Source organism: Dermacentor albipictus, chromosome 3 (genome assembly GCF_038994185.2).
Source record: "Dermacentor albipictus isolate Rhodes 1998 colony chromosome 3, USDA_Dalb.pri_finalv2, whole genome shotgun sequence".
In the NCBI taxonomy this organism is placed as follows: Eukaryota; Metazoa; Arthropoda; class Arachnida; order Ixodida; family Ixodidae; genus Dermacentor; species Dermacentor albipictus.
Window position 1 is genome coordinate 18,163,988 of NC_091823.1, and position 27,990 is coordinate 18,191,977.

The 27,990-nt window shown below is 46.1% G+C and overlaps 1 protein-coding gene and 1 long non-coding RNA gene across 2 annotated transcripts in view; one reads left to right on the forward strand and one right to left on the reverse strand.

The window, feature by feature from the left end:
- The first annotated feature begins 1,271 nt into the window (after positions 1-1,271).
- LOC135896954 (uncharacterized) lies at positions 1,272-27,893 on the forward strand. The gene is made up of 3 exons (XR_010562854.2): positions 1,272-1,662; positions 1,733-1,864; positions 27,757-27,893. It is a non-coding gene; the product is annotated as an uncharacterized lncRNA (long non-coding RNA).
- LOC135896953 (FH2 domain-containing protein 1-like) overlaps positions 12,115-27,990 on the reverse strand; it is a 55,341-nt gene continuing 39,465 nt past the window's right edge. Inside the window, exons 11-13 of the mRNA XM_065425504.2 lie at positions 27,775-27,939; positions 21,097-21,340; positions 12,115-14,718 (exon numbers count right to left, since the gene is read on the reverse strand). Of these exons, the coding sequence (XP_065281576.2) occupies positions 13,433-14,718; positions 21,097-21,340; positions 27,775-27,939 (1,695 nt within the window). The 3' untranslated portion in view covers positions 12,115-13,432. The remainder of the gene's footprint in view (positions 14,719-21,096; positions 21,341-27,774; positions 27,940-27,990) is intronic.

A 27,990-nucleotide genomic window follows, 5' to 3' on the forward strand; every position in this document is an offset into this window, starting at 1 on the left:
GCCTGATATATGTTCTATGCAAAAAAAAAAAAAAAAGCCGCGCAACGTTGAACACGGGCGGACAACAGAAACACAAGGACGAGCGCTGACTCTCAGCTGACGCTTGCACACGTCACCGTGAGCGTATTGACACTGCTGCTTAACAAATTGAACTATGTCCTTAATTTGATAGTTTACTTTATGGCATAAACAGAACGTTTTCAGTTGAGCACGTCAACTCGATCTTACCCAACTTCCTTTTTTTTCTAATTCCACTCTTGCCATATAATTCGTGGGATGATTTCATTTTTATTTTCGTTATTCTTTTTTTTCATTTTTTGATCACGTGTGGAAGAAGGAGAGTAGACAGCGCCGCTCTACGAGAGAGGGAATAAGGTGTGTCGTCGCCCGGGTGCTGTCCAGCCGACGCGCAGTAGGTGGGGTCCTCCATCCGGAATCCCAGCAGTAAGCATACGCCTTCTTCGCCCTCGCGACATCGCTGCACATGCGACATCGCTCACACTGTGAATCCACTCGATTTAGATTTTGTGTGTCGACATAGCTTGTGAGCGATGTAGTGTATACGCGTACAAAATTGCGTGACAATGAAGTCGTGACCTTTGTGGTGGACAAACATAAACCTCCCATGAACATTACGCGTTACATAGCATGGAAATAAAAAGTGTACGCATCGCCATTAGTTGTAAAGCATTTAATGAACCACTCCATTAAAGCTTCGCATCACATATATTCCAGCATGTGTGTTGGATCTGGGTATTCTTTTTTGTATTAATAAGTATGCGAACATCAATCCAATCAAAGAGAGAAGAAAGAAAAGGAGATAGCTGACGAGTGCCACAATGAGGAACGCAGCATCGGCATGTTTAGAAAGGAAAAGGTACGCAGAAAATGGGTGCTGAGGGAAGAATAGGATAGAGATCAGGAAGGAGGAGGCATAATTGGCGAAGAAGAGGGAGATGTTAAAAGATATAGGGCAAACATAAAGAAAATAAAACAAATGAAGATATTAGAGAACAACACAAGGACGAGTCACGCATGTGCATCACAGAGGTCAGCGCGGCACTAAACATCCAGAAGATTGGTCCGCACATCAGCGCAAAATTAGACCACATCAGTGATCAGAATGTGTTGACTATACGATCGGGAGATGAAATGCGTCGCCTTGTAAAATGATACAGAAGGGCTCTGTGCGCACAATTATTCTAGAAACCTCTATGGCGCAGACCAACGAGAACAAGCGTGCGCGAGCACAGATGCAAGCTTCGCGGCAGAAAAGGAAACGCGGCACGGGCGCCTAGCGAGCAGACAGCGCGCTGCGCAGATGTACGCACACAAGCTCCTGCCAAGTGGAGAGTGCGCGCATCGGCGTTGATGCAAGGTGGCGTGACAAGACTCGTAGTGCAAGCAGCAGGCACAGCCAACACCCCCGAGATAGCTTTTCAGGCCTACGAGCGAGGGGCATTTCACGTCACTTTCCGCCGGCCAACAGTTAGCAGTGCAAGAGCTCAGCAGCAAGGCAGCGTTTCAACGTTGGTTGGAAATTACTCGGCAGGGAAAACAAGGTGCAGGCACCTTGAACATCTGAAACGTGAGAGCTTGCGGAGCAAATGGACTGGTGTCGTCATTCCTCTGACCAAATTTGTGCCCACGACGTGTACGAAGGTAAGAGCATTATTATGCGCCTCGAATACTCTTCCAGTACTCAATCTTGCCCCTCCTGTCATATTTGCAGCGCCTTACGCACCAAGTTTGTAAATGGAGGCGTCGCAATAAAAACACAACGGCGATGGCAGGGCTCACCCGCACTAGCGCGATGACGAGACACAGCAGAAGAAACTGATGCAAACGGAGCGATGATTTGCAAGTGAGTTCCTTAAACACACGAAAGAGACATACCGTGTTCTTTCTTATTTTTTTCCGTGAATAAAAACAAGTTCTCTGAAACACGTTGCTCAATCTGGCCTGTTCAGTTGCATTATCTGATTAGACAGACGTTACCTGCGCTACAAACAGGAATCACGCTAATTAGATATATTGTGAAGTTAGCTTCTTCATTGTTTAATTTAGGCCACATGGTTTCATTGCGAAATTGAAGCCGACAAGTGGCGTCATGCATGATTAACAGGTGTGCTAAGACTAGAACCTCTATCGAGATTTTAATCCCCCAAATTTGCTGAAATCAGCATTGGCGTTACAGCTAAGATAATTTTGAACTCCCTGACGCACGCTGTTTGGAAACTGTTAGGTGGACTTCGTAGCGCACTTTGAGGCCAGATATCTTGAAAGTGGTGCTAGTCTTGTGATTTCTGGCTAAGCAAACATGGATTCAACTACGCTCAGCTTAAGTTTTCCCATTGAAATATACGCCTGAAAGTTAAGAATCACGAAGTTAGTTAATATATTTAATTAACTACCTTTGCATTTCCATTTCTTGTGCAGATAATTCCCTTCTCTTCCAAAAGTGCACTTAAGAAAGCCGAACAATGTCATCTGTCACAGGGGAATTTTCGAAAAACTGTGCTCGAACTAAAAAATAAAAGACAGTTGGTATACCTATAGGCGCTGTGCAATTAACTTCACGTAGGAGCAGCCCAAAAGGAAGCAACAAAGGAGCCAGTTTACCTCAATGTAATCGATATAACTGAACTCTTCCTTATGAAGAGAAATAGGATGACTGTCGCAAAGAACGACGTTCTTAAAAATGTGATATGCCTTTGAAATTTCTCGAGGTGGTCGGAATAAAGTGCCACATCTCTACGACGCCTGTAGTGTCTCTGCCCTGCACTATTTTTTCAGTTTCTTTGTTTTGTTATACCACCGCAACACAACGCCACGGCAAATGCTTCAATGCGTAACTAACCTGATTGCGCTAGTGTTATCTTACCGAAAGTCAAGAAAGTTATCTTCAGAAACTGCGAAACGTTGCGTGAGAAAGAAAAAAAGAAAGAAAAGGTCATGTAGCAAGTTTACGTCCGCATGCTAACCAGCTGTTCCGTCAAAAAAGAAAGTTTAAATTTCCATCAAATTACCGTGAGCATACATCAACCACTGATCATCACATTATTCTTGTGTAAACTTACAGCCTGCAATATGAAACATTGCGAATACACTCGCACTGAAAGAGTTGCAAGCTTCGCATTCCGCGTGTACTGCCACGCGTACCGATAACGCGGCTGTAGCGGACAGTCACTCACGATGGAAAGCGGCATCCCGTGGCCGTCAGATTGCACCATACCACGCCCGAGCGTCTTATGTCGCCGAGTTTAGATCGCATGACACTAAATTCGGCACATTTACGGTCGGCCGCAAAAGTTTACGGACGTGCGCTCCACAGAAAATGTGGATTTCTTTGTTAAGGCATGGTGCTTGTTATTTAATGGATCGTTGCGTAGTCGACAAATGGCTACTGCAGACTAAAACTTTGAATTAGTCGCGGTGTTCAGAAATCGCGGAAATTTAGTTTTCTTCCGGGAATTCTGCGGTAGCTCAGCGGTACGGCGCTGCTGTCAGTTGTTGAAGATGGCGGTTGTGCTTCACACGTCCACGGCGTACGAGCAACGAAGTGTGATTCGTTTTCTATGGCACAAGGGACGAATGCTAATCGAATTCGGGAATGCAGCCCACGTATGGGGAAAGGTGTCTTGCTTTGAGAAGTGTGAGGTGGTGGTGCTGTGAGTTCGCAAAAGGCCGTGAAGACCTGCATGGCTGTGAGCGTTTGGGGAGGCCACGTGCGTCGCTAACTGACGACAGGGGAGTCTCAAGCTTAGTGCGGCGGTGGGACAAATGTCTGAAACGGTGTGGGAACTATGTGGGAAAATAGTGTAAGGTACGTAGAATAGTATGTATATTTGTAGTTACATGTATGTACTTTATCTTGGCTAATAAGAAATAGGGGCAAAGCCTTTTTTATTCGTCCTCATACTTCGATTCTGAAATCAAGTAGGCTCGCACTTTTTGTGAATCTTTTTTTCTGACATGCGGACAAGCTAAAACCGAAACCCCTTCTCAACCTCTTCCCAGCTGGTCGGGTCATATTTTAAACTAATAATTATCTTCTTTCCGCGCTTGTCCTGTGTTTCCTTCTTTGCCCCTTGTTGTTTGCGCGGTTACATGATGTATTCCAATAATAATAATCAATGGCCGCTGATCTCCCAAAGTGTTTCGTATACTGTAATGTTGCGCGCCTCAGCTTCGTCGATGTTGTTTTATATGTAGTCTTTTGGAGTCGAAATCTCATATGAAAAGTATTGTGCTACGTTAAATTTTCGCGTCTTAACGTGAGAATTGGCAGCATGTTATATGGACAAGACTCCGTTTCTGTCTCTGTTCCTCCACAAGTAGCATTAGGTAACGGGGTGTCCGATGTATTCTTACCAACTGCCCCCCCCCCCCACTCTATTTTAACCATTTCAATTTATCTTAATTTCATTTTCAGATACTGCAGACCCTAATGGAGTTATTGCATGAATGCAGACACAAAGCAACGTAAACACACACCAAATTTCGAGTCATAATAACAGTGTAAAACTTCTGGTCACATTTTAACAATTTAGGCATACATACAAGCAGAACAAAGGCTGTATTATTCAGACCAAGAAATATGCGAATAAATTTGAATTTGCATCTTGTGTATTACCCGACCTAAATAATAGATGGTAAAATATATCAAAATTCTAGGAGTTAAGTTTTCAAGCAATATGGTTTCGAACGAAGATATGGAAAAGGTGACTGTTTGGGAATGTATGTAGGACATGAATGCAGCTTTTTGCGCACAATACGAGGACAAAGAAGAGGCTGAGACACACGAGCACATAAAGATATCGACAGCGCGCTGAATCGGTTATCGCGTGTTGTAGCCATGATGTACAGCTGGGGAACAACATTTGCCGTTTAAAGTGAGGCTTCTGCTTTATAAATAATTTTTTTTATTCACACCTTTCTTATGCTTTAGTGGTATGGAGCTCCGCAACCTTCCCAAACTTGCAAAAACTACAACTGATGAAAAAAAGTATATTAGAATAGTTTTTAATTTGCCCTATGATGCCCACACCGGTGAATTGTTTAGCAAGACTGGAATGTTACCTGTCTTTAACGTCTACAATTCTAAAACAACTGTCGCGATCGGGCACGAAATGAAAGAAAATCGAAATTTTCTGCATGATCTTTCTCATGTTCAGCAAAATATTACATCACGAAATACGCGGTATAAAGAAATTTGAAAAGTGGTAACATCGAAAACAAATTATTCAAAAGATATTGCCGACACTATTTAACAAATATTTCGAAAGTTGGAGCAGATTCTTTACTGTGTACATTGACGGAATTGAGAAAATTAAGGACATTAGATTTTTAATTACATTGACCCTGTAATTATCCTTATATTTCTGTTTTTGTGCTTTGTTTGCTTGTGTAATTAAGATATGCAAGGAACTTGTTAATAGATTTGCTGTATGATTTTCGAATCGCTGAAATTATTCTTGGATATTTCTACTCTTGTACCCTTACGCTAATCGTTGCTGCTGACTGTTTTGTATGGAGGTGGCGGTGAGCCTTTGCCGAGCTTCCACTATGAAGACAAGGTTTTACCTACAGCATCGATCCATCATTAACGTGATGAGCAATTAATATTAATATTATCATAAATATTATTGAAAGCAGGCTGTGGGATGCGTTCAATGGCGTCGGATAATTATTTCAGGGGTAAACATCGAGTATTACGATGCACATTGTTGCAATGCTCTACAGTTAAACATCGATATAAAGAAGTCCGTAAGATCGATACTTTGCTTCGTTATATGGAAATTTCGTTATAGTATTGGAATTCGTCCTTTTATGCAAGTAAGCACAATCGCCGATGGATTTCCGTATCATTTTTTTTTACACGGAAAGGGCCGCCAAATTGTCTGAATTATCAGGCAGTCGAAAAAAAATTGAATGAGAAAAAATATTTCCTTTAATTTGAGAGTCCACGAAGAAATTTAAGATTCGGTTTCATGCTGTGCGACAATATCTTCAGATCGGCTGTGAAGTCGAGGGTCGTCAATATGTTTTTCTCTAATATTTTGCAACCATCTTGCAGGTTGCATAGAAAAGTCGTTCCAGCTGCCAGACTGAGTGAACATTCTTTTGTGAATAGAAAGGCAGGCCGATGCATAAGCCACTGCGAAAACGGGAAAAGCTTGTCTGTTACATGAACAGTGAGCGCATATGTTACTGCACCGCTATATATTGCAGGTATAATTATGAAAATACAGGGCAAATTACTACTCGTCATCGGGTATAACGAGCTTGTTGCGCCGCTCCACTAAGCTCATATCGTCTACGACATAAGTTGCCAGCTCTACGCAAACTCTGCGATCCGCTTCCTGAAATCGAAGTCCCCGCAAATTGATTATCCCGGCCAAACTAAGCGAAGTATTCGGCAAACGGCCCACCACCTGAGCGAGGTTTGGTCGGTGGAGCACTTATCCCACGAATCGCTGCACCCATCGTTCGCCGTAGAACTGAATGAATAATTTCGACTTGGTCAACAAGTCCAGGTCGCGTGGGTGTTCGATATCCGTGTTGACACGGGCGCTGTTCTGCATCTCTCGGCTCTTCGTGCCGTGCAATGAAGTTCGCAGACTTCCAGCTAGAGGCCGTCGCTAGGCGCTTGCCCGCGTGTGCGATTGCAAGTGGTCCCACGCGCGTGCTCGCATACCATTCGTGTTGCACATGTTGAAGTATTTAGGGCGCGAAAAATGGAGCACAAGCTTTGCTGCACATTAAACATGTAAACTACAAAGCGCATCGGTGACGTTTTCCGTCGACCTGCCGGAAAAGGCAGACGAAGTTTCACCGAGCAATGAAGAAGTCTATTGGCGTTATTCATTTTTTTTTAATTGTCTGGTCTTTGGCTTAGTACATGAATCTGGGGTCAGGCGTAACAGCCTGTTGCTCCAGCGTGCAGCGAGACACAGGTTACATTGCTCGCACTCTTGACCTGACCACTCGGCCTTGACTCGCACTCTTGAACTGACCACTTGAATAAAGTGGTCAGTTCACCGACTGATTGTTTTTTATATGGTATGAGCGCGCTAAGGCCTGGATTCAATAAGATCGCTAGGCTGAGTTACGACTACGGATGGCATAGCTGGGTGCTTACGTCGACTGCTCAGGAGATTTAAGCACGTGATATCACGGTCACCGCGGTGTCCGCTGCACAGCGCTGTCCTGTTTCGTCATTTGGTGGCAGACGCTGCGAGATCCCATGGCACAAGCTGCGACGGCATGCGCAGAAGCTGCGACGTTCGTCGGCGGGTGGGCCGACAGGGCCGGACGTCCCTTTGGGCGGCCGGACGCGCCCTTCCGGCACGCGACTTCACGCTTGCCTTGTCCCCCATTGTGCAGCGCCAGGACGTGTGTCGGGCGCCACAATGCAGCCCCGGCGGCGGAGTGGACCGCGGCTCCTCGGACTCGTAACAAGCCCGCGGCTCGTCAGCCGTGTCCCCTTTCGGCTACGCTCCCGTGCCCAGGAGTCTTGTTGTCCCTATGCTAATGATTCTGTTCGTACACTGAGTGCACGCTCTGGCTGGCTCGCCTGCGGCGCCGCCTCGTTTAGGCTTAGCGACTAGTCTTCCTCTGCCAGCGGTGACTGCGCTGGAGGTGGAACGAAGCAGAGCAAAACAAAAGCAGGTGCCGTTCGTCTGAGCTGCACCCTCCGGGTGAAGTGGGTGGGAGGGGTATTGCTTGCAAACAAAGCCGTGTTGAAGCGTGTCGCGCTGTTAAATCGGGTCGTTGCACCTATCCAATTGAGGGTCAGTGTCGACCGAGCCAGGGCACCGGCCATGGACAAGTTAAAATACGTCTGCCTTACGGCTCGTTCAGAGCAATCGAACTCGTACTGCTGGCGCGCATGTGTGCGTCTGTCTGTCTGTCTGTCTGTCTGTCTGTCTGTCTGTTCTGTTCTGTTCTGTTCTGTTCTGTTCTGTTCTGTTCTGTTCTGTTCTGTTCTGTTCTGTTCTGTTCTGTTCTGTTCTGTTCTGTTCTGTTCTGTTCTGTTCTGTTCTGTTCTGTTCTGTTCTGTTCTGTTCTGTTCTGTTCTGTTCTGTTCTGTTCTGTTCTGTTGTGTTGTGTTGTGTTGTGTTGTGTTCTTGACATTAAGTATTGACATTCGTATAACGGTTGTCTTCAGGATGCGAAACGAACGCTCAAAGCTACATAACTGTGGATCATATAATATCAATAACTGTGGATCATATAACAGAGATGGTAATTGAAGCTTTGACTCTGTACGTCATCAAAGAATGGAACAAATGCTGGTCGCGCACAAATCTCACCTAGTTCAACGTCAGGTTGGACAGGCTTCTCGGTGTTATTCGCAATTACGGGATTCTGAAATCGCATGACCTCCTACATTTCTAAGTTTTGACATTTCGAACTCTCGTTAACTCAAGCTTCGCAGAAGAAGAGAGAGACAAAAAAAAAGAGTAATTACATGCGCTTCTTTCGTCATCAGTTCGCTCTGGCTTTGCTGTTGCTAAATAAATGAAGCGACTTAGTAGACGTACTACAGTGTTCACCTTGACAACGGCTCAGACATCTTCGTGCTTAGGTATTGCTCCACGACGTTCTGTACGTAATTAGGCTTTAGAAGTGCAGAAGCATTACTATTGCAAAGATGGGTCGTGCTCGCTCAGGGGACTTAAACTTCTTTCCTCATACTGCGCGTCTCTGGATTAGTAATTAACCTTAAAGGTAAAATATTATTTCTTTGTTCCCTGGGACACAAACTGCAGGATACTTAATAAGTCAGAGATTATTGACCTTTACTCTAGTATTTTTTGGCAAGCGGTATTCTTGGGCATGTGGTTCAGTGAACGTTTAAAAAATGTGTACGGGATTTCCGCATCGAAATCCTTGATGTAACTTCGGAGCACTGCTTTCTGTGCAACTCTAATTGCCTTATTGGCTTACATAGACTTTGGAGCGTCACCATGGCCTCAATGGAGCGAGAGTGCTAAGTTTAGCGAAGATTCACGAGGAGCCGGTGGCGGTGCCTGCTACCCTGCTTGAGAGGCAGCCGTGAACCAGCAGCAAGTTGAAAGACGTTAAGTAAAACCGGCAGGACAAATTGTAAATGGCAGGTGTCAAAAGGCTGAAGCTAATCAAGATGTTCAGTGCAGGATGCGAACGGGGGAACGTTTCTTCAAGAATATATGCAGAGCTGGACTTCAGAGAGACAGTGGTCCGAAAATCGTTCACGCCGCTTCATAGGGTTACGCTTCGTTATGTTGATGATGTAGCGCACAACCACGTGCCACAATGGTCCGGTCACAAAAGACGACGACGACACGCCAAGCACGCTGACGGTGCTCGAGTAGTGGAATCGGCAGCATCAGGTTGACTTAGCGGGCTCGGCTAAAATATAATTTGTGGACACCTCTCTGTACCGACGTGGGAGTGGCCCGCATCAGTCCCAGACTGATCCCTCAGGACCTAAATAAAGTTCTTCATACCATACCATACCAGGCACCAGCATCTATCTGGTTTTTCTTCACCCACAAATTGGTGACTCCGGACTTCGCGTCATCGCTCTCAGCTGCCGGATGCCTCAGCCGCATCGGTGATCCCACAGCCGCAAGGAGCTCGATGCACGGGTGTCGAATGACGATTCAGATGCGTCGGCCTGAAATTTCGTGTACCTGTAGCGGGTGATAGGGAGAAATTAAGTGGAATGTTTTGCTGATAGAGAACAGCAACAGGTCGGCGCTGTAGATGCCCGAATAAACAAGTGGGCTGGTTTCTGTCTTTTTTACGTTGTTGGGTCGCCAACTCACAGGCACTCACTCCGCATTTTTTCCCTGCAGTGTGCATTACCATATCACGACAAGTGTCTAGTCAAACGAAGTGATTGAATAGTGTCATATCTAAGTTCAATATTCAGGCCCTCAGATTGCGCAGTTTAAAGGTACGGAGCGATAAACTAAAAACGGCAAGTTTTGCGCCCTGTCTCACTTAGGCCCGCCTTACCTTACACGCATTCAAGCGCACAACTCGTTTAATTAAGCGAGGCTTTCTATGTCTTCGTTTCCGGTATATTGCGCGTCTGCTCGGTCAGTTTCTCGAAAAGTAAACAGGGCCAATTCTTGAGATACCGCCGCTCCAACAGAACGTGTAATAAATACTGGGACAATCCCGAAAACAGTGTTACCCGCGGGCGCGTGGGTATAATGGGCCACGTGTCTTGCTTTAGAGGCACGTAATCGCTATACTGCAAAACGTGGTGCAAATGAACAGTTTTATAGAATTTAACTGAGTGGCATTACGAAAGCTGTGTTTAACTTAGATTCCAACATGTACGTTGGATCTACATATGTTTTTTTAGTTAGTCGTTTAGACGTAGTACTTTAGCATGTGTTTTTTCTGCGCACGCTTTTGCATAATGGCAGAAAAATACACATTCAGGAAAGTAGTTCAGTGACCTTTGACATAAACTAGTCGATGACGGCCTCAATGTTGAGCAACTCTCTTCTGAGATAACATTATCTAATTGATATGGTCGTCATTGCTCGCCCTCCTGTTGCTCGAAATACTTTGTTTATTGGACTTCAATAGTTCGGAGTAACACGGTAACCAGTAACGGGTGTCGCAGGGTAAATAAAAGGTCATTTTGCTGCCGCATTTAGCCAGCGTCGTCCCGGAGCCAGCCCTGTCTGCCACTGACGTCGAGTGCACTTGGCCACGTGGTGAAGTGTGCTGCTTGCCCACGGCGCTATGTGGCTGGTTCTCGCGCTAACGCAGACACTTACGGGGCATTTAGGACATTAGGTGCACTTTCTTTGTTGTGGAAACTCCCGGAAATGTTATCATTACCACAGCATTAGATACGGAGATGTAATATCTTAACAGTACATGCTATTGAAAAATTACGTAAATAACGGGACATGAAAGAGCGAATCGCAAACCAAGAATATAAAGTTCTCTGCTGTAACTGGAAGCACTAACTGCTTTAGTCGAGTTATACCATACCTCACCCATAATGACGAGTTTTGTATTCTGCTATAGATACAGATTCAGATTCATCTGAAGTCAACTGGGGTGAGGCTGCTTGCAAGGCGTTCGTATAATAGAGTGAAAGAAATTGGTAAACACGTACGATTTGCTGCCTTACTCAGGATCAAGGGGTGGAAATAAAGGAAAGCTAGCAGTTAGGTTGCTTCATCAGGAGGTGAACATATAGTCGGAACTGTAGTCGGTCACTGAGGTCGGCCGACAAGAGAAACTGCAGCGATGCATGTGTTACTTTCTGAGCTTGCGACGCATGTGGCCACGGTTCGAAAACCTTTGTCCCCGATGACGACGTTGATTCCATGTGATCTAACGAGATACGGAGATGAAGGCGGTGGTCGTAGTAGCGGAAACAGACGCGAGTGGAGATTATGTATCGCTTGTGGCGGTGTGCGGCATCCACAATTAAGGCTGTAGTGCCTTAATTACCTCTACCTTAATTCACTGACCTTAATTAGATTCGCTCTAATTAACACCTAAGCTCGTGGGCGTGAGCCCCACCAGAGGTCATGGGTTCGTGTGCCTTAATTAACTATGTATTTATTACCTATGCCTTAATTACCTTCGCCTTAAAATCAGAGGTGGTGGGTTCGTAGCCTTAATTAACACTAAATGTCATGAGTTCGACTCGCATCAAAGGTCGAAGGTCCGTAGCCTTTTGGTCCGTAGCTTTTGGTATGGTCACGCCGACAACGCCGGATTTCCCGCCTAATGAGCCATTTAATGCTTTCGCATTAAAATTCATTTCATGACGATGACAGCGGTCGTCGTCGTAATGGAATAGGCAGACAGACCTAACAAATACAGTTCCGAGCTTTTAACTGCTGTAGATGCATTTCATTAAGGGCCACAATTTTTCGAGTATGCATGCTTTTAAGAACCAGAACAAGAGTTGAAACAACCTTACCAGGCACGGGCTTTAAACGTTTGTTTTGAGTCAAACTACTTAGGGTGCCATATGCGCTCTTGGGCTCTTTGTTATTTTCGTATTTGTCTGAACTGAATTGAAGTGGTCGCAGGGCGAGTGTTTGCACCATGGTGAACATGCAGTGGCAAAAAAAAAAGTCCAGAAACAACACGCGACATTTTATTTTGGCACATGTTCAGCATTTTCGACCCCGCAAGCGTAAGGCAAATGCGAAAGGTTGAGTTCAACTGTCAAACAAATGAACTTGGCACGATGCATTGTTCTTAGTGTATGCGGAATAATCCGGACTAGCTTACACTAATGCAGGTGAAGGACGCATTACATGTCACTTCTGTTGCAAAAAGGCTTTCTTATTTCCCCCCTTTATCTCCAGGTAACTTAAGCGTCATAAAAAAAGTAAGAGTCAAGATAGATAATTGATTGTTTAAGTAGTTTCAAAGCTTCTTATAACACAAGTTTAATTACTTCATCTATTGCAGACTTCCACTAGAAGTGCTGCAAATGTTTTTGAAGCAACAGAAGCTCCATCTCTGTCAGATAGTGTAAAGAGTATATATTCACCCATTTAGAAAGGTTGGCTATATATTATTGCTAAGATATGCCACGAAATTCAGCATAAGGCTTAGTATAAATATTTGTTCTGACGCTAAAATCAGCGAGCTTAAATGCACTGTACGCGAATCGTTGCGAGAGAGAGAGAAAGGATGCATAGAAAAACACGAAGGTTAACCAGAGGTCGTTCCGGTTGGCTGCCCTGCAGTGGGAGAAGGAGTAGGGGGAGATAAAACGAGAAAGAGAGCGGAAGGGTGACATCTTGGCAAAGTCAGTTCCGCGGAGCTGGAGCTGGAGGAATTTTTACGGAAGAGAAAATTGTCATTCACTCGAGCTTACCAAAAAAACTCATACGATTTTCTCAAAAAAAAAAAGCTTCTCAGTTAAGAAAAGCTCGTTCCAGCTGGCACCAGGACGAAATTTTTTTCAACTGCGAAGTTTTTTTTCCTGGGAAACTGACATGGCTGTTTGCTCTGTCGGGTGGATGACGATTTTACCTTCCATGAATCATCCTTTTATTGCTCGCGTAAATGCGACTGGTGTAATCATTTTGTTTTAAAAAAACTTGGTACTTTGTAAATTTGGCGCATGTGCATGCTGTATACGAAGCCTTGGCTCTGTAGAAGTCCATTTTCCTTCACTGTTATCTCGTTCCTCAGACACTCCTTATGGTGCTATATATATATATATAACTGAGCGGTTTGGTTCATTGCTTTTCCTTCTTTTGCCACGAAAAAAAGCACCATAGCCACGACAAAAGCGGATGCTTTGTCTACGTAAATAACTCTGGTGGCGACGAGGCTAGCACCGGATGATCCTAGCCGATGCTACAGCCCTAGTGGACATACAGATAACCCGGGCGGTGCGAAATAATGCGTCGCTGCTCAGTTCATAGGTACTCAATCACAGTGGACTCATGCCCGTCCTTGAACTGCGCCACCGCGAACCTGCTATATGCTGGTTCTCCAACGGTGTCTTCGTTCTCGTCGGGCGCTGTCCGACCGATCGGTCGTGAAGTGGCTGTAAAGGTATCCGACGCTGCAGAGCAACATTTGCAGAGTGTGTTCCAAGGAGAGGAGATGGGGGCGTGATCAGCGGTAGGGATGAGCCGAAGGGCGGCGACGGCGCGCTTCCATTGACAGCAGGCAACGGTCCCGACCTCGCAGTCCAGGCTGAGGTGGCCCTCATGAAAGGCTTCTCCGATGGAGACACTCTTGAGCCCCTCTTGAGCACGGTGCTTCCGGGCATTGTGGGTATGGCGCTTCGAGGCCAGCCTTCCCTTCTCTCGGGTGTTGTCGTCGATGGAGACAGGCTGCTTGGAAGAGCCGGCGGAGTCGCTGGCAACGGAGGAGGTGATTGCAAGTTCACCATGGACGGCGGAGTTGCTTGAGGCGGCGGTGTCGCCCTGGGGGGTGATGTCATCCGAGGTGTTGTTACGGAAGGAGGTGCTGTCACCCGGAATGGTGGAGTTAGCCGTGGAGGTGATGTCACCCGTGGAGGCGGTGAAACCCGTGGAGGCGGTGACACACGTGGAGGTGGTGGTGTTATTCTAGGCGGTGGTGACGGCAAGCCGTTACTTTGCGGTGAAGGTGTGGGGACCGCGGTAGAAACGACGCGAGGTGTTGCCGGTGGCGTCGTCAAGTTCATAGGTTGAGTGGAGGTCGGCGTAGGCGACGGTAAAGCGCTCCTTCGGGGTGGGCTGCTGCTGTGGACAAAGCTGACCTGTGCCGTCGGAGTGGCCGTCGGCACTGTGGGAACTGTCGGCATCGACGACGGTGGAGTGATTCTCCGAATATGTGTCGCAGTCCGGCGAGAGAAGTCAACTGGAGTTGTTGCTTCGGGTGCGTCGATTGGTGACGCACTGATCGCAGATGTCGGCGGTGGCGGCGACAGTGTTGCGGGCTTGCTTGACGCCTCGCATCGAGATGCACTCTTCGGAAACGGGTTCAACGGCGTCGTTGTCGTCGTGAGGTCTGTAGCCGTTGTGGAAGGGAGCTTGACCAATGTGCGCCTCGGGGTGTACGAGGGCGTGTCGGCGGCCGGGGCAGAGCTGGCAGCCGGCTCGCGAGGCGTTGTCGTCGAAGGCGCGTGCTCTTTCTCTCGCGAAGGCACTCGCTCGCGAGACGTCGAGTCCTCCGAGAGGTCCACCGCCCAGCGCCGCCTCGCTTCGCGGCGCGACGCCCGTCGCCCTGCACGAAACGCGAGTGCGAAGAAAGCGTTCTCGTAAATGGCTTCCAGGATTCGAATTATTGCTTGGACACTGACGCGGACCTTATGCATCATATATAATTTGGATAATTCATACAGCCCCACATCTCTTCAACAGCGCGAAGTAGGCAACACACAAAGAATGGGACATAGAAACGCCACTAACCAACTGTTTATCACGTCGCCTTTTTTAAAGAAGATACAGCGAAAATAAGATCTACAACTTGTGTTCTTTAATATTGATGAGCTTGGGGCGTAGTGGCTCAGAGATGTGTTTGCTGTTCTCGCCGCCATCGGAACCTTTCATTTATATTTTTATCATCCTGTCGAGTGGACGATCTACATTCATATATCATGAATGCGTGCCGAACGACCCCATTTACTTCTCGAAGTTGACCTTCTGACTCACGTTCTGTAAAAGTTAAAGAGAAAATATAACTGAAAAAAGAAACGTGCTACATAAAGAGAAGTGACGACGACAGTTGGACATAACCATAAAACCCAACTGACCTAGCAAGCCGAGCTTTGCGCGCAGATTTCACGGAGAATATAAAAGCGAGGCCATTGGCGCACAAAAGTGCTACTGAAAGAGAAGTGACGAGGAGACCGTAAAACCCGCCTGCCTAACGTCAAGAGTGACGACTATACACGACGGCCTAGCAGAACTAGCTGTGTATTTGCCATGCCTATTTCTGTATCTTCTATGCGTCTTTTGAGGTTGCTATATTATTTCGTCCAGTGCGTCCCTTTTAAATGCACTCAAATTAGCTTGAAGCGGCTCAACATTAGGGCGTCATTCATGCCGGCTGCTTAAAGTGTGGCCAGGGCTGAAACGCGCCGCAATGACACTGTACTCTGAAATGACGCCATTCTTTGCAACGCCAACCTCGCGGCTACAGTAAGGATCTTACGCTTGCAGCGTTTCGGGCTTGCTGATGAGGCTTCATTCATCCGTTGAACTGGCTCGTTATCATCAAGGGTCAGAGTGCGTAACGGAGGGTGGCAGCCTGTGAAAAGCGCGCTTTGTTTTGTTGTTTGAGAACTGTTCAAGAACTAGAAAGTAGGTTTCATCGGAGCATGCTATCCCAACATACAGTTAAGAAACTGAAACTACCTTCTTGGTCTTTCTCGAACCGAATCGTGACCAACGTGACCACCTCTTCTAAATTTTCTGCTCAATATTTGTCCTGGTGACTGCTTTCTATGATAGACGATATGTGTTCGCATTCATCAAGCAAGAACACTAAAGGTAAGAAAAATGATGTGAGCGGCTGTGTCACTTCGAATGTGTCGTTAACTTTTGTTGTCTCCAGCCCTGCCTTGAAAAGTAGCTTTCAGAGAGTACTCCGCCTGACATACATTGGAATACAGCAACATTAAAAGTAATAAGAAAGCAAAAGGCTGCTGCGACTGACGGAGAAGCTGCAATTCGTCATCGGCAGAACCCTAATGGTTACAGTCTTACGCTTTAAACACTGTAACTCGTTTAAAGGGGCATACATTTTCGTGTTTTAAAGGCAACCAGAGTTGTTTTTTATAACTCTATAAAATAGTAACACCCGTACGAGTATGCATGTTTTGAATATACTTGAGGAGAGAACTCGTAGTTGATAGATTGTTTGGTTGGGCCGCACCCTCCCCGAGCAGGTTCTTCTGCATCCCCAAAGGTGCAGAAGGACCCTCTTAGTTCCACACCGTTTTTCACACGGGTGCTGTTCTAGAGCACTCAAGCTGTGTTTAAGAGTATTCCATAGCCACTGGAACAAGAATAAATCTTAAATGTCAAACCCATGCAGCCTTAAATATAAACACTCTGACTACTATAACAAGCAGTTAAGGGGACACCTTAAAGCTTGAGCGCAGCTTCAAGAGCACACTCAGGACAACAAAATAGCATTAAAATAAACAGCGCTCTATGTTTCGCGTTTATAATTGCGTCGTCATTAAGAGCTGGCCTCGTTGGTCCATTCTCATTACAATAACGAGGGAATCTAATGCTGCAGTTCCACCGTTGTAACAAAGGACCCCGTCATAGGCTTTTGAGCCTCTGGGCAGAACAAAACATAAGTCGCCTTCATTCGCGAATGAAGGGGAGAGGGGCCAAATGAAGTCAGTGGCTAAAGGTGCTTCTCTGTTTGTGTCGTTTTTTCTTTTCTTTCTTTCTTTTTTGCTGTTGTGTATGGTTAAATCTTTCCTCAATCAGCGCAAATGTGAAAATACTGCGTGCAGTTTACGGCACTTTCACTATAAGAGACGCTGAGCTCGCTGGTAAGGAAGCGAAAGAATGATGACGGCGAAAACCACGGAGCGATTTCGTACGAAGCCTCCAACACATTCCCAGTTCGGCTTTCTACGTTAGGACGACAAAGCAAGAGCAGGATGAGGAGGAGGAGGCGGGAACGAAAAATGAAGATCGGGAGGCTATAGATCGGCTGGCTACCCCGTGCTGTAGTACGCATTCGCACGGGCTCTGCTCGTACCCCTGCGTGGATGTTTAAGACTGGCCTGGCGTTATCACCATTATGTTCAACGTGTGGTGTGTGTGGTGACATTGAACATTACCTAATGTGCTGTACTGTGTATAACGCGGAAAGGAGGGTGTTATTCGGGTCTCTCAAGAACACAGGACTTCCTCACAGTTCGCTTCAGGACATAGTTTTCCCGCGCGGGAACCGGTTGTGTAGGAAGGAGGTCTCTCGCCTTCTGTTAAATTACCTACAGGACACGGATTTGGCTTCAACATGGTGAACTGAGGAGTGAACATTTGTAATTGGGAGGTCTGTGTCGGATTACGTGATTTAATTATTTTAAGTGTCGCTACGGTGGAGCAATTGCCGGCAGCAACTGCAAGGCTAATCCCACCAGTAGCCTACAACAACTCAACTCAACTCAACTCAACTACAGCGGCAAAGGAAATTAAAGATGCCATAAACACGCACAAGCAAGGGAAGGGCTTGCGTTTGACCGTGAGGATGCTCGTGAGCTGCCGTGCCAGGAGCTGCACGCAGTCTCATGCTTTCTTAAGCGCTCAGCAGGTGGCGTTCAGAATGCGCTGACGCCTGTAAGTCTGTTATGAACACTCTTGTATAGTAAATTGCCTTCTCCCCATTATCAATATATATTTTGCAATAGTTTTTGTTTACTACTCCTCACGTTACAGTTGGTTTGTTTACCAGTATATTAATATGTACTATCTATGTAATATCATGGTACGGTTTCTACAACTTAAGAGAAACTTCAAGGAAGGGACAGATAGAGAAAAAAAGAAAAGGCGAGATAGGGAGGCTAACATTGAAAAATTTGGTTTGCTACTCTGCACGGAGAAAAAGGGAAAGGGTGGAGAGAATGCAGAGTGCGTAACTATTCCGCAGAACTATTACGTCAGAGAAAGGGTATTTAAAGATATAGGAAGGGCGGAAAGAATAGTTTATGTACGGGAATTGGTGCACAACACTGAAGCGGCAAACGTCACTATTGCAGTTTATGGCGCAGGCCCTTAGACCGTAGGAAACGTAACAGAACAAATTCACAGTAAATTCTCAGTAAAATATAGCATCACGTTTGCGTGGATTCGCATATACGTGCATGATGTAAGCACGTATAAGGCTCGACCGAAATAACTGCTGCACGGAGTAAATACACTGAAGACCTTATACAGATAACTGACCGCAACCCGATTTTGAGAGAGAGGTTACCTTGGGCGTTAGTATTTATACATTTACGCGTAGAACGCAGACATGTCTTTAGCTCGGTTTAGCTCTGCTTCAAAATTTGAATTGAATTGGCTGCGTTTTAGAGACAGCATTTAAATAGTAATAAACAATGTTTAAATGTTAAGCTATGGTGATTTCTTGCGCAACTTTCTTTTAAGACATAAAATTTTGGTAAAGGTAACAGCAAATAAAGTAATATAAAAATTTGCAACATATTACAATAACATTGTGACTCCGTTATAAAGATAAATATGATAATTCTGTAATCCAAGCAGGACAAAAGGATCGCACAAAGAGCAATATTTGAAATGATCAACGTTTGCCCCAGCCTGGAGCAAACGTCTCAACGAGGGGTACTTGTCTTGTCCGCTTGTCATAAATTGCACAAGTCCCGTTGTCGATGTGTTGGCTGGGGCATTCCGCGTTCGCCCATTGCTTTCTGTGACTTGTAGAACGCCTAAAGTGCGCAAAATTGATATTCGTTTCTCTAAAATACAAGATGTTCTGCGCGTAGGACTTCTGAAAAGCTTACTCAAACGTGCTGGCTCGAACCATATGACATCAATAATAATTCCTACGGTCTTAGGCTTTACGATTGCTTTACGAAGGCTTTGCGATTCACGTTGCTTTACGGTTAGTCGTTTGCTGAAATAGGCGGTAGCGATGATCGCCCAAGCGCTGCTCTAAAACCTCGTTTTCGACAAAAGGCGCCTCGACGAGCTAGGCGGCGCTGGTTTCCGCTGCACTTGAAAGAAGCCTCGTTGAGCAACGGTATTGATGCTCATTGTTTCAGTTCATCTGTTACTACACGCTGCTTTTCGGCCGCCGATGCTGGCTTGACATACACCTCGTCGACCTTTCCCTAAGTCTATTGTGGCAATGGTGAAGTCACAGGTCCGCAGTGACGCAGCAGAAGGCGCAGAAAACAAAGGGAAAATACAGGGACGTTAACGAGGAAAGCGTCTAGTCGGTGACGCTGGGGAAAGGGGATAGAAAGATGAGGTAGATAGTGAGGAAGGGAAGATGCGATGAGTTTGTGCGCGCCCGAAAACTGTGCCGCGCAGCCAAAGGCGTTCGGACAAATCAGTCGGCCTCGCGAAGCACCAAAGTGCCTCCACTGCCGTGTGGGAGTGACGGAGACCACAGTGTTCGGGTGGCACCTGCACGAACAGCGGCCCCGATCGTCCAATCATCGCAAAGCGCTGGAGAGTGTGGGATTGCAATCGAGCGCAGGGGCTCACTAAAGGTTCGATGTCGGACGTGGCGCTGTCGGTCATTCCAATTAAATGCGGAAAGGAAAAAGGCGTTAGACCAAGACGTTTCTATTGACCGTTTAGCATCACTTTCTTTTTATCATTTTCGCACAAGTTTAATTGTTCGTGCATGTAGGTGTACGGACCTGTACATTAACTTAGCATTTACTTTTTCGTCAAAGTAATACTTTATTTGCTATAGTCTTCTTTCGTTTCCTTTTTTTTTCTTTTTGGTCTTCTAAGCGCCGTTATTTGGCGACAGTGTAGAGCTGCCTTTATATGAAACCGCTATGTGAAACCGGTGCCGTTGATCTATTGTGCACTTCGGTACCTTATTTTAGAAAGAAAGCGAAGCTTTCAAATGCGACAGCGTGTCGCAGAAGATCCGGTGCCGGCGTCCGCAGCGCTGTCCGTAAGAAAAAATAATCCTATACCACAACCACATAAACTCTCCGCGGGGCGCATAGGCGTTACTAAAATAATTGAATTTTTCTAAGTAAGATGTATAAGAAAATTCGTAAAGTCCGATTTACTCACAACCCACAGGCATGATCCTACAGAAATAATTTTAATGTACGAGAAGACGTAATTACGTTACGCGGAAACTCAAATACAAACCCATTTTTCCTTGCTTACGTGGGTATGAGCCATTGCTCCGCCCTGGACAGCCGCCGGGATCGGCCCACCATCGTTTCCTATCGGGCCCTGTGTCGCAAAATATCCGGTGTCGGCGACGGCGTCAACTGGGCCCGATAACGCTATGGCGTTGCACTCTTAAAGGCGAGGTTTAGGCGTCCTTCAAATTTGTTTTTTGTTTTCTATTCCTTTCATTTGACAAGTAGGCTGGACTGGAGCAAGTGGGCTGGGCCGATCCCGAAGACAGTGTTATCAAAGGTGGTGACTTGATGGGACGACCCCGATACCTGTGCATGATATCGCTCCTCGTAAATGTGCTTTGTAACGAGGGCAGTGTTGTCTGCAGGTATAACGAAAAGCCATCGTTTCACTTTGACGCTCGTTCGCCCAACTGGTTGCTTCAATTTTTTTCTTTTCATTTTCTTTTTTTTACCTTTTCAGCTTCGTCAAATTTCAGGTTATGTTTAGGTTGCTCCCACGCTCAATTACTTTTTGATGCATATTTCTGCAGTGATAACCCGCTAACACTGAATTCGCACGTAATCGTCCCCCTTAATGCTTGGTCTACATCTCAGCAGTATGTTCTACAAAATGAATAATATAGTAACGAACAAAACGACTCCCCCTCCTCCTCCCCCGCCCCGTCCCCCCACTTCTTGGCAGACTTGACACCAGTACATGCCCCAAAATGAATGACGCATAATAACGAACAAAACAAGCGTCCCTGCTACTGTCGCGACCCCGCCACCTGGCGTACCGAGCGAGTCTTCCCGGTCCGAGCCGTGACGAAGGAAGTCGAACAGCTGGTCGTCGCTGGCCATCTCGGATGACGAAGGCCGACTGCGGCGGAAGCTGCGGCGCAGGCTGTTCGAGGGGCTCGCGTCCGGGGAGCTGGCGCTGGTCGTGAAGCCACGCTCATCCGTGGTGCGAAGTCGCGGCAAGTCCCCGAGACTTCGCGGCTGGCCCCCGTCCGGTTCGGCGATGGAACGCCTGCGGTTCTCCTGCGACAGGAACGTAGCCGTGTACGTGCCAGGAAAAAGCTACGACCACGGCTTTGCACACTGCGCTGCGCTTTGCCCGCCCTGCGCGACTTCTTAGTACGTGGTCGCACTGAGAAAAGACGCGGGGCTGACTTTGATTTTAGAAAGTGAAGACGTCGCCCCTGCATCAGTCCTGGCGTGCGCATTTGTAGTGCAAAGGGTGAAATACACGCACGCAGAATGAACGCATTCGCAGATACATGCAATGTATGTACGCCGACTGTCGCATGAACGCAGTAGAAATGAATTTATCATTTATTGCCTGCTTTGTAAAATCTATTGCTTGTACTTGTATATTTTAGTTTAGACCCCCTACAAGCGTTTGGCTATGGGTCTAACCGATTTTGCCTATATAAACACCCGTGTACGTAGTCAAGAACGTGTTCCAAAAAAAAAAAAACGAGAACAGCAACAACTGACATCGCTAATAAAAAAGAAAACAAGAAAAAAAACGAACAAAATATCGACCCAGCAGGACTATCAATAGCGCAAACCAGAATGCACACACACAAAAAAAGGCGAAATCTACACCGCCTACGCATGGTACCCAGAAAAGAGTTGCCCTATCCTTGCTTTGGTGCGCGACGTATTTCATGTGCATGTCATGCTTAGGCTGCGCGACTGCCTGCTGCGAAGAATTCAGCGTCTTCGTTGTTGTTGTTTACACCCTTCAGACAGATTTTCTTAGCTCTCTAGAGGTATGCGTAAGTAGCGCGTATGTGTGAAAATTCCAAAACCGCGTTGTTTCGAAGCTCTGGAATTAATTCTCGCTGTTTGACAACTTGCCAAGCACAGCATGATCGTTAAACGTTCTAATCCGCGCGAATGCTCTGTCTTGAGATTCAGGCTGTTTACAGAAGTGGATGGGCTTTGCCAGAAAGTTGCTAAGGCGGTCTGCCGCATTGTGGTTTCGTTTATTTGCCCTGATTTTGCAGCGAACATACAATCGTCTTTCATGCGGGCCTTGCTTTCCTTTCACTGCTTTACCGCGTGCCACTGAATGAGCCAGGAATGCTGGAAATGCCACAAGAATTTCTGAACATCGCGTACACGGGTGTAATGGGCGTGCGTTCTCTTTACCATTACACGCAGAATATCAGCAAGTAATAACTCGATTTTTAATTTTTTGTTGTATTTTATTTTCGCGTAAAGCAGCGTATTACCATTCTTAATATGCTACTTCTGTAGGATGCTGCTGTAAAGCAAAAAGTGAACGTATGGAGTGATACGGATTTGCACTCAAAGCACAATACGAATATGCAACGACATTCAAACAGTTACAGCTCTAAAAAATTAAGAGTTCGTTATATACTTCCGATACGCAGGCAGATGTGACTGTTCTTTTCAGGTGCTGATTGCAATTACAAATAAAACAATCCTAGGACGTATGCAGGTATGGCTAGTGGCAGCAGTGTCTGTGAATAAGCCGGAACACTCATAATCGTGTTTGCGCTGCGCGTCATACAGTGATCGACAGTGGCATGCAGTGCAATTTGAAATTGACGTGGCATGGCCTTGGTAGCAAGATGAGCAGAATTATATACTCAACGAAGATAATTCACAGTCGACGCAACATATACGTGTTTGAACTCTGCGCAGATTCCACACTCTAAAAACTAGGAAGGGTATCGCAGGAGTGAAGCGGCCGGTTCACTCTTCCAAGCGTCGTTTTACTCTCGCAAAATGTCGAGGAGAGTGAAATGCATTGTTCACTCTCTCACCAAGGAGAGAGTGAAATGTGCTTTTCACTCTCCCCCTTCAGAGAGAGAGAGTAGTTCTACTCTTGCGGCAATAGAGAACAAAACGTAGCGTGATCTTCTGCTTCAACTGTAGGTGGCTGGCCCCGAACATGGCAATGTATCATTCATGCACGCTGAGCAAAGAACACATCGTTTTGCTTCTAAGAGAACAGGCCGCCGCAGTTCAAAGGAACGCGTAGCGAGCGCTCTACTTTTTCACTCGGAGTTCTCCACCGCGCGCGCGCGCGCTCAAGATCGCGGAACAACACAGCACCGGAGAAAGGTGATCTTTTATTGTGTCTGTAGCTCTCAATTTACTCATCACGGCTTTTCTTTGAATGCCTCAACCGTTGAGCTTCCTGCTTCTGCTCCTCCAAGTACATTTGTCGCCGGTTCCATGTGCCTAAAACTGGTATCTGCAGCTCCTTTGTAATTTGAACTTTAAGGATGTCGCTTTCCTTCTATTACCTCCACAGACAATTCTCTGTGACATGCGAAGAATGTCACAGAAGGGGAAAAAAAACACTTGGCAATGTCTGCTATGTCTAGACAAGTGTACAAATTTAAGGACTTTCCAGTACTTCTAAAAATTCCGGGCTTTTCAATGCCTTGAAAATGGCATTTTAGAAATAAAGGGTTTTCAAGGATCGCTACAAACCCTGGTTTCTAGCACCTAAATAATTTTACAAGCTTATTTTGGCATGGAGTTCGGAAATTCATGCTTTTTAGCTAACGCTGCATCATCCCTGTACATTGAAACCACGAGAGCGCAACCATTTTGGAGTAAAGAAAAATACTGAAAGCTTTTAATACCACTCTTTTTCTATGGAGCTTCGTATTGCCTAGTTAGGTTTACGAATGTGCCTGGTTTTGGTGGGCGTTTCTTCGACATTTTCTGTGAGAAGTAGATGACTAACCCCCGTATTCAGAAATGTATATTAATACAAAGCCCATGCTTGACTTTATATAAACGACGCCTGGTGCGAACGTCCCCCAGACGCTCACTGCCTTTCTTTTGGTGCGTTCACGACTTGCGTCATTTAGATCAAGTCAAGCATGGGCTTCAAGTTATGATGCATTTCTGAATATGGGGGTAAGCGTGCGCTATTTCGGGCAACGCATTGTGCCATTGACACTGAGAGGAAACGGGGAAAACAAAGTTAACGCCCTATACTACTAAACTTTCGCGTACCTGTGGTGTGCGTGTATCGTGGAAGAAGAAACAGCGCTAACACCAGGACGAAAAAAAGCATCGACCACACCAGCGCTTCGTGGTGTTGTCCATGTTTTTTCGTCGTCCTTGTGTTGCGCTGTTTCTTCTAAAATGCTCAACCAACTAGCCGGCAAGTCTATCCTGTGCATATATATTGAACACACGTATGAATGTAGATGGTCTTCGAAGCTTTTAGAACGAGCACTGCCACAGGATACGAGCAGTGCACGCGTAACAAGTGGACACATTACTCATTTAAACATGCGTGCCAATGCATGTGACGCGGCTATCGGCATAAGCAGTCTCCAAATGCTGGAATGCGTGCTCTTCAAAACGCTAACGATCCGCTGCTAATGCAGGACAACAGCTCACAGCGGACTGAACCAAACTCTAAACTAATGCACCTGAAAAGAACGCCTACACGGCAGCGTGAGGCACGTCGAAATGCCTGGTACTGGCATCGCAGTTGACCACATACGAATGGAACTGGCGGAAAAAATAAACAGAAATGCTCACCAGTATACGCGCGACTTAAATTCACATACGTGGATGGTTGGCACGATACTTTGTATCCGCGTAATTTCGGAGAACATATAATGCATGGACTGGAAAAGCACTCGATCGTGAGCTGAACGGCACATTTGTTATTTTCCTGGGGTGACGACAAGCCGTGAATAGTTCTCACGGCGTCGTCTACGTTGTATTCCTCCGTTAGTCGTAGCAAGGAATGGAAATGATGCAAACGCAAACGTATTCCAGTACACAACAGCACAGCACACTGCAGAGAAACTCCAACCACCGCAGCCGATTCCTCAAATACATTTGTTATGTATATAAGCTCTAAAACAACACGACTGAGCGTGGTGGCTTTGTGGTGTAATGGTTAGGATGTGTGCTTTGAATTGTATAGATGCGAGTGTACGTGGGTTCGAATCCACGTGATGTATAGAGCAATGTGGTTCTCCATAAGTGTGTGATTCCGTCGACTATTGTGTTCTAATTAGATTATGTGTCTCCTGATTGTGAAATATGCGAAAATATTTGCGGATTAAATGTGAATTAGCTTTTTTTTTCTCCGCAGTGGCGTTCGGGACACATACGCATAGGCCGATTACGAGCCGTCACGACTCATGGTAGGCAGCAAATAGCCAGGAAAAATGACTTTAAAATCCTGCATAACATTGCTCACGCCTATTCTGAAGGCCGCTTGGAATTGGACCACTGAGTCTGAGGAGCCGCTTAGAGAACGGTGTATCAGCGACCCTAATTTGATCTGATTTCCTGCCTGCATGCGTGGCCAGGACTTCGCTAAGAGGGTATTGGGAAGAGTAGTTGCACTCTGTTTGGGGGAGTAGAAGTACTCGGTCTGGTGGAGTGCCATTACCCCTACGGTGAGAGTATTACCACTCTGCGGAAGAGTACTAGCACTCCCTGTGGGAAGAGTATTATCACTCTGCAGAAGAGTACTAGCAATCCCTTGCGGCGGAGTAACAAAACTCTGTCAACAGGAGTTGACCTACTCTCTCTCAAAGAGGGTCGATCTACTCTCGAAAAGAGAGTGAAATATGGGACAAGCCGCTACTCCCTCAAAGGGAGTGCCCGGCACTCTCTTAGTTTTTAGAGTGCAGCACAATGTATTCCTCATGTAACGGGTGTGGGCCAAACTTATAAGTTATTCTTTGTATTTTTTCCACACATTTTTCTTTCTACCCGCCGTAGTTGCTCAGTGGCTATGGTGTTAGGCTGCTGAGCATGAGGTCGCGGGATCGAATCCCGGCCACGACTGCCGCATTTCGATGGGGGCGAAGTGCGAAAACACCCGTGTACTTAGATTTAGGTCACGTTTAAACAACTCCAGGTGGTCGAAATTTCCGGAGTCCTCCACTATGGCGTGCCTCATAATAAGGAAGTGGTTTTGGCACGAAAAATGCCTTATTTTTATTCAATTATTACATTTCTCACTGTTTCCCGGCCCCGAGTCACTGCACCAGGCGAGCTTATATTACACGAGTCTATACGGTAAGGGGAAACAGTAACGCCCGCTCGCAGTCTGTCTTCGGATATATTGACCATGCAAATGCTTTGGCCAGGCATCGCAGCGGTGACCGAAAGAGCCCCTTTCAGCCGCTGAAGCGCCAAAGACATACGACTCCTCTGAATGTCACCGGGTTAGCACCCGTCTTTCGAATCGCATTGCTATGGGCGGTTTTCTTTTCCTTTTTTTGTTTTTGTTTTTATGTCGGTTGGTGAAGAAGAAGAACCGACAGTATTTGCTGCCCGTTCACTCTGCGGAAGTGATCCTTTTTGGCAGCATGTCGCGAATACGTGCATATGTTTATCTGCCTGCGATACCGTGCATGTGTGTGCGCTATACATGCATGGCTGCTGAAATACACCGGCGTTATGGGATACTTCAGAGATACCCGAGCATTTACTTGGCAATGCGATGTGTGTTTACGACTTCTGCTTTACGCCTCAAGCGCTTTTTACTGAGAGGCCGGGCGAAAAGAGTTCATGTACTTTTGTCTTTAAATATCCTATTTTATCACGTACGTAGTTAGGCGCATTTTTTACTGTCGCTGAGTCTGCATTAGTTACTCGCACATTCACTTAAGAAGACTTTTTTTCTCACTTTTTTTCTCATTGCCTTCGTTTTTAGGGAAAGAGGTGGGTAATAAAACGAATTTATGGCCTTGGAGTTCGCTATACGTTGCGGGTCAAACCAAGATAAACGAGTTGAAAGTGCATATTATTACCGAAACCGATAAGTGACAGAAACATGAGTGAAAAACTAGGTGCCTGATCTGTCGTTAAGTTAGAATACAGGGATGCGGACAGCTGGGCGAACTGGATGGATCCTCAAGTCAGACAACGGAAAACATTGGATCAGATTACACGTTAGATTACGTCTGAGTTTATACAGTTATGTAGTTATAGTTTTGATTACGTAAATTAGGAACCGATAGGTTACCATAAATAGGCTAGATTCATTTATATGTCAAACATTGGATCAGATTACACGTTAGATTACGTCTGAGTTTATACAGTTATGTAGTTATAGTTTTGATTACGTAAATTAGGAACCGATAGGTTACCATAAATAGGCTAGATTCATTTATATGTCAGTGAATAAACACAAAACGAGAACTAAACCAGCGATCAGAGAGCACAGAAGTCCAGGAGCTGGTTGTGGAAAGGTTTCTGCTGCGCAAAAGCGCTTCTCGATTGCCTGGTTACAGGTCATGTTGACACCTATGCGATAAGGAGGCGGCATTCATTGGTTGGTTACCATGTTTATTACAGGCGGTGTTAGCATGGCAGTCTGAGCCGGCAATTGTTTCCGCTGTCGGTCTCTTTCGCTGTTCGAGAATACGTTACCACATGCCTATACGATCGAGTTCAGTGTCGCGTCTTTGGCTATACAGGCACAGGTGCGCGCATACCTGGTCGGCGGCTCTGAAGCTCCTCCAGAAGGTGGCGATGACGCCGCAGCACTCTTCCAGCTGGAAGCTGGCCGGATCCTCGCAGAAGAAGGCGGCGAGGTCGTTTCGCGCCTGCTCCAGGGTGCGCAGGCCTCGCCGGAGGCGCTCGAGCTCCCGCTGGGCGAGCTGTAAAAAAAAAAATTGAAAAAAAAAGCACCGGCACGTTTCGATTAGCGT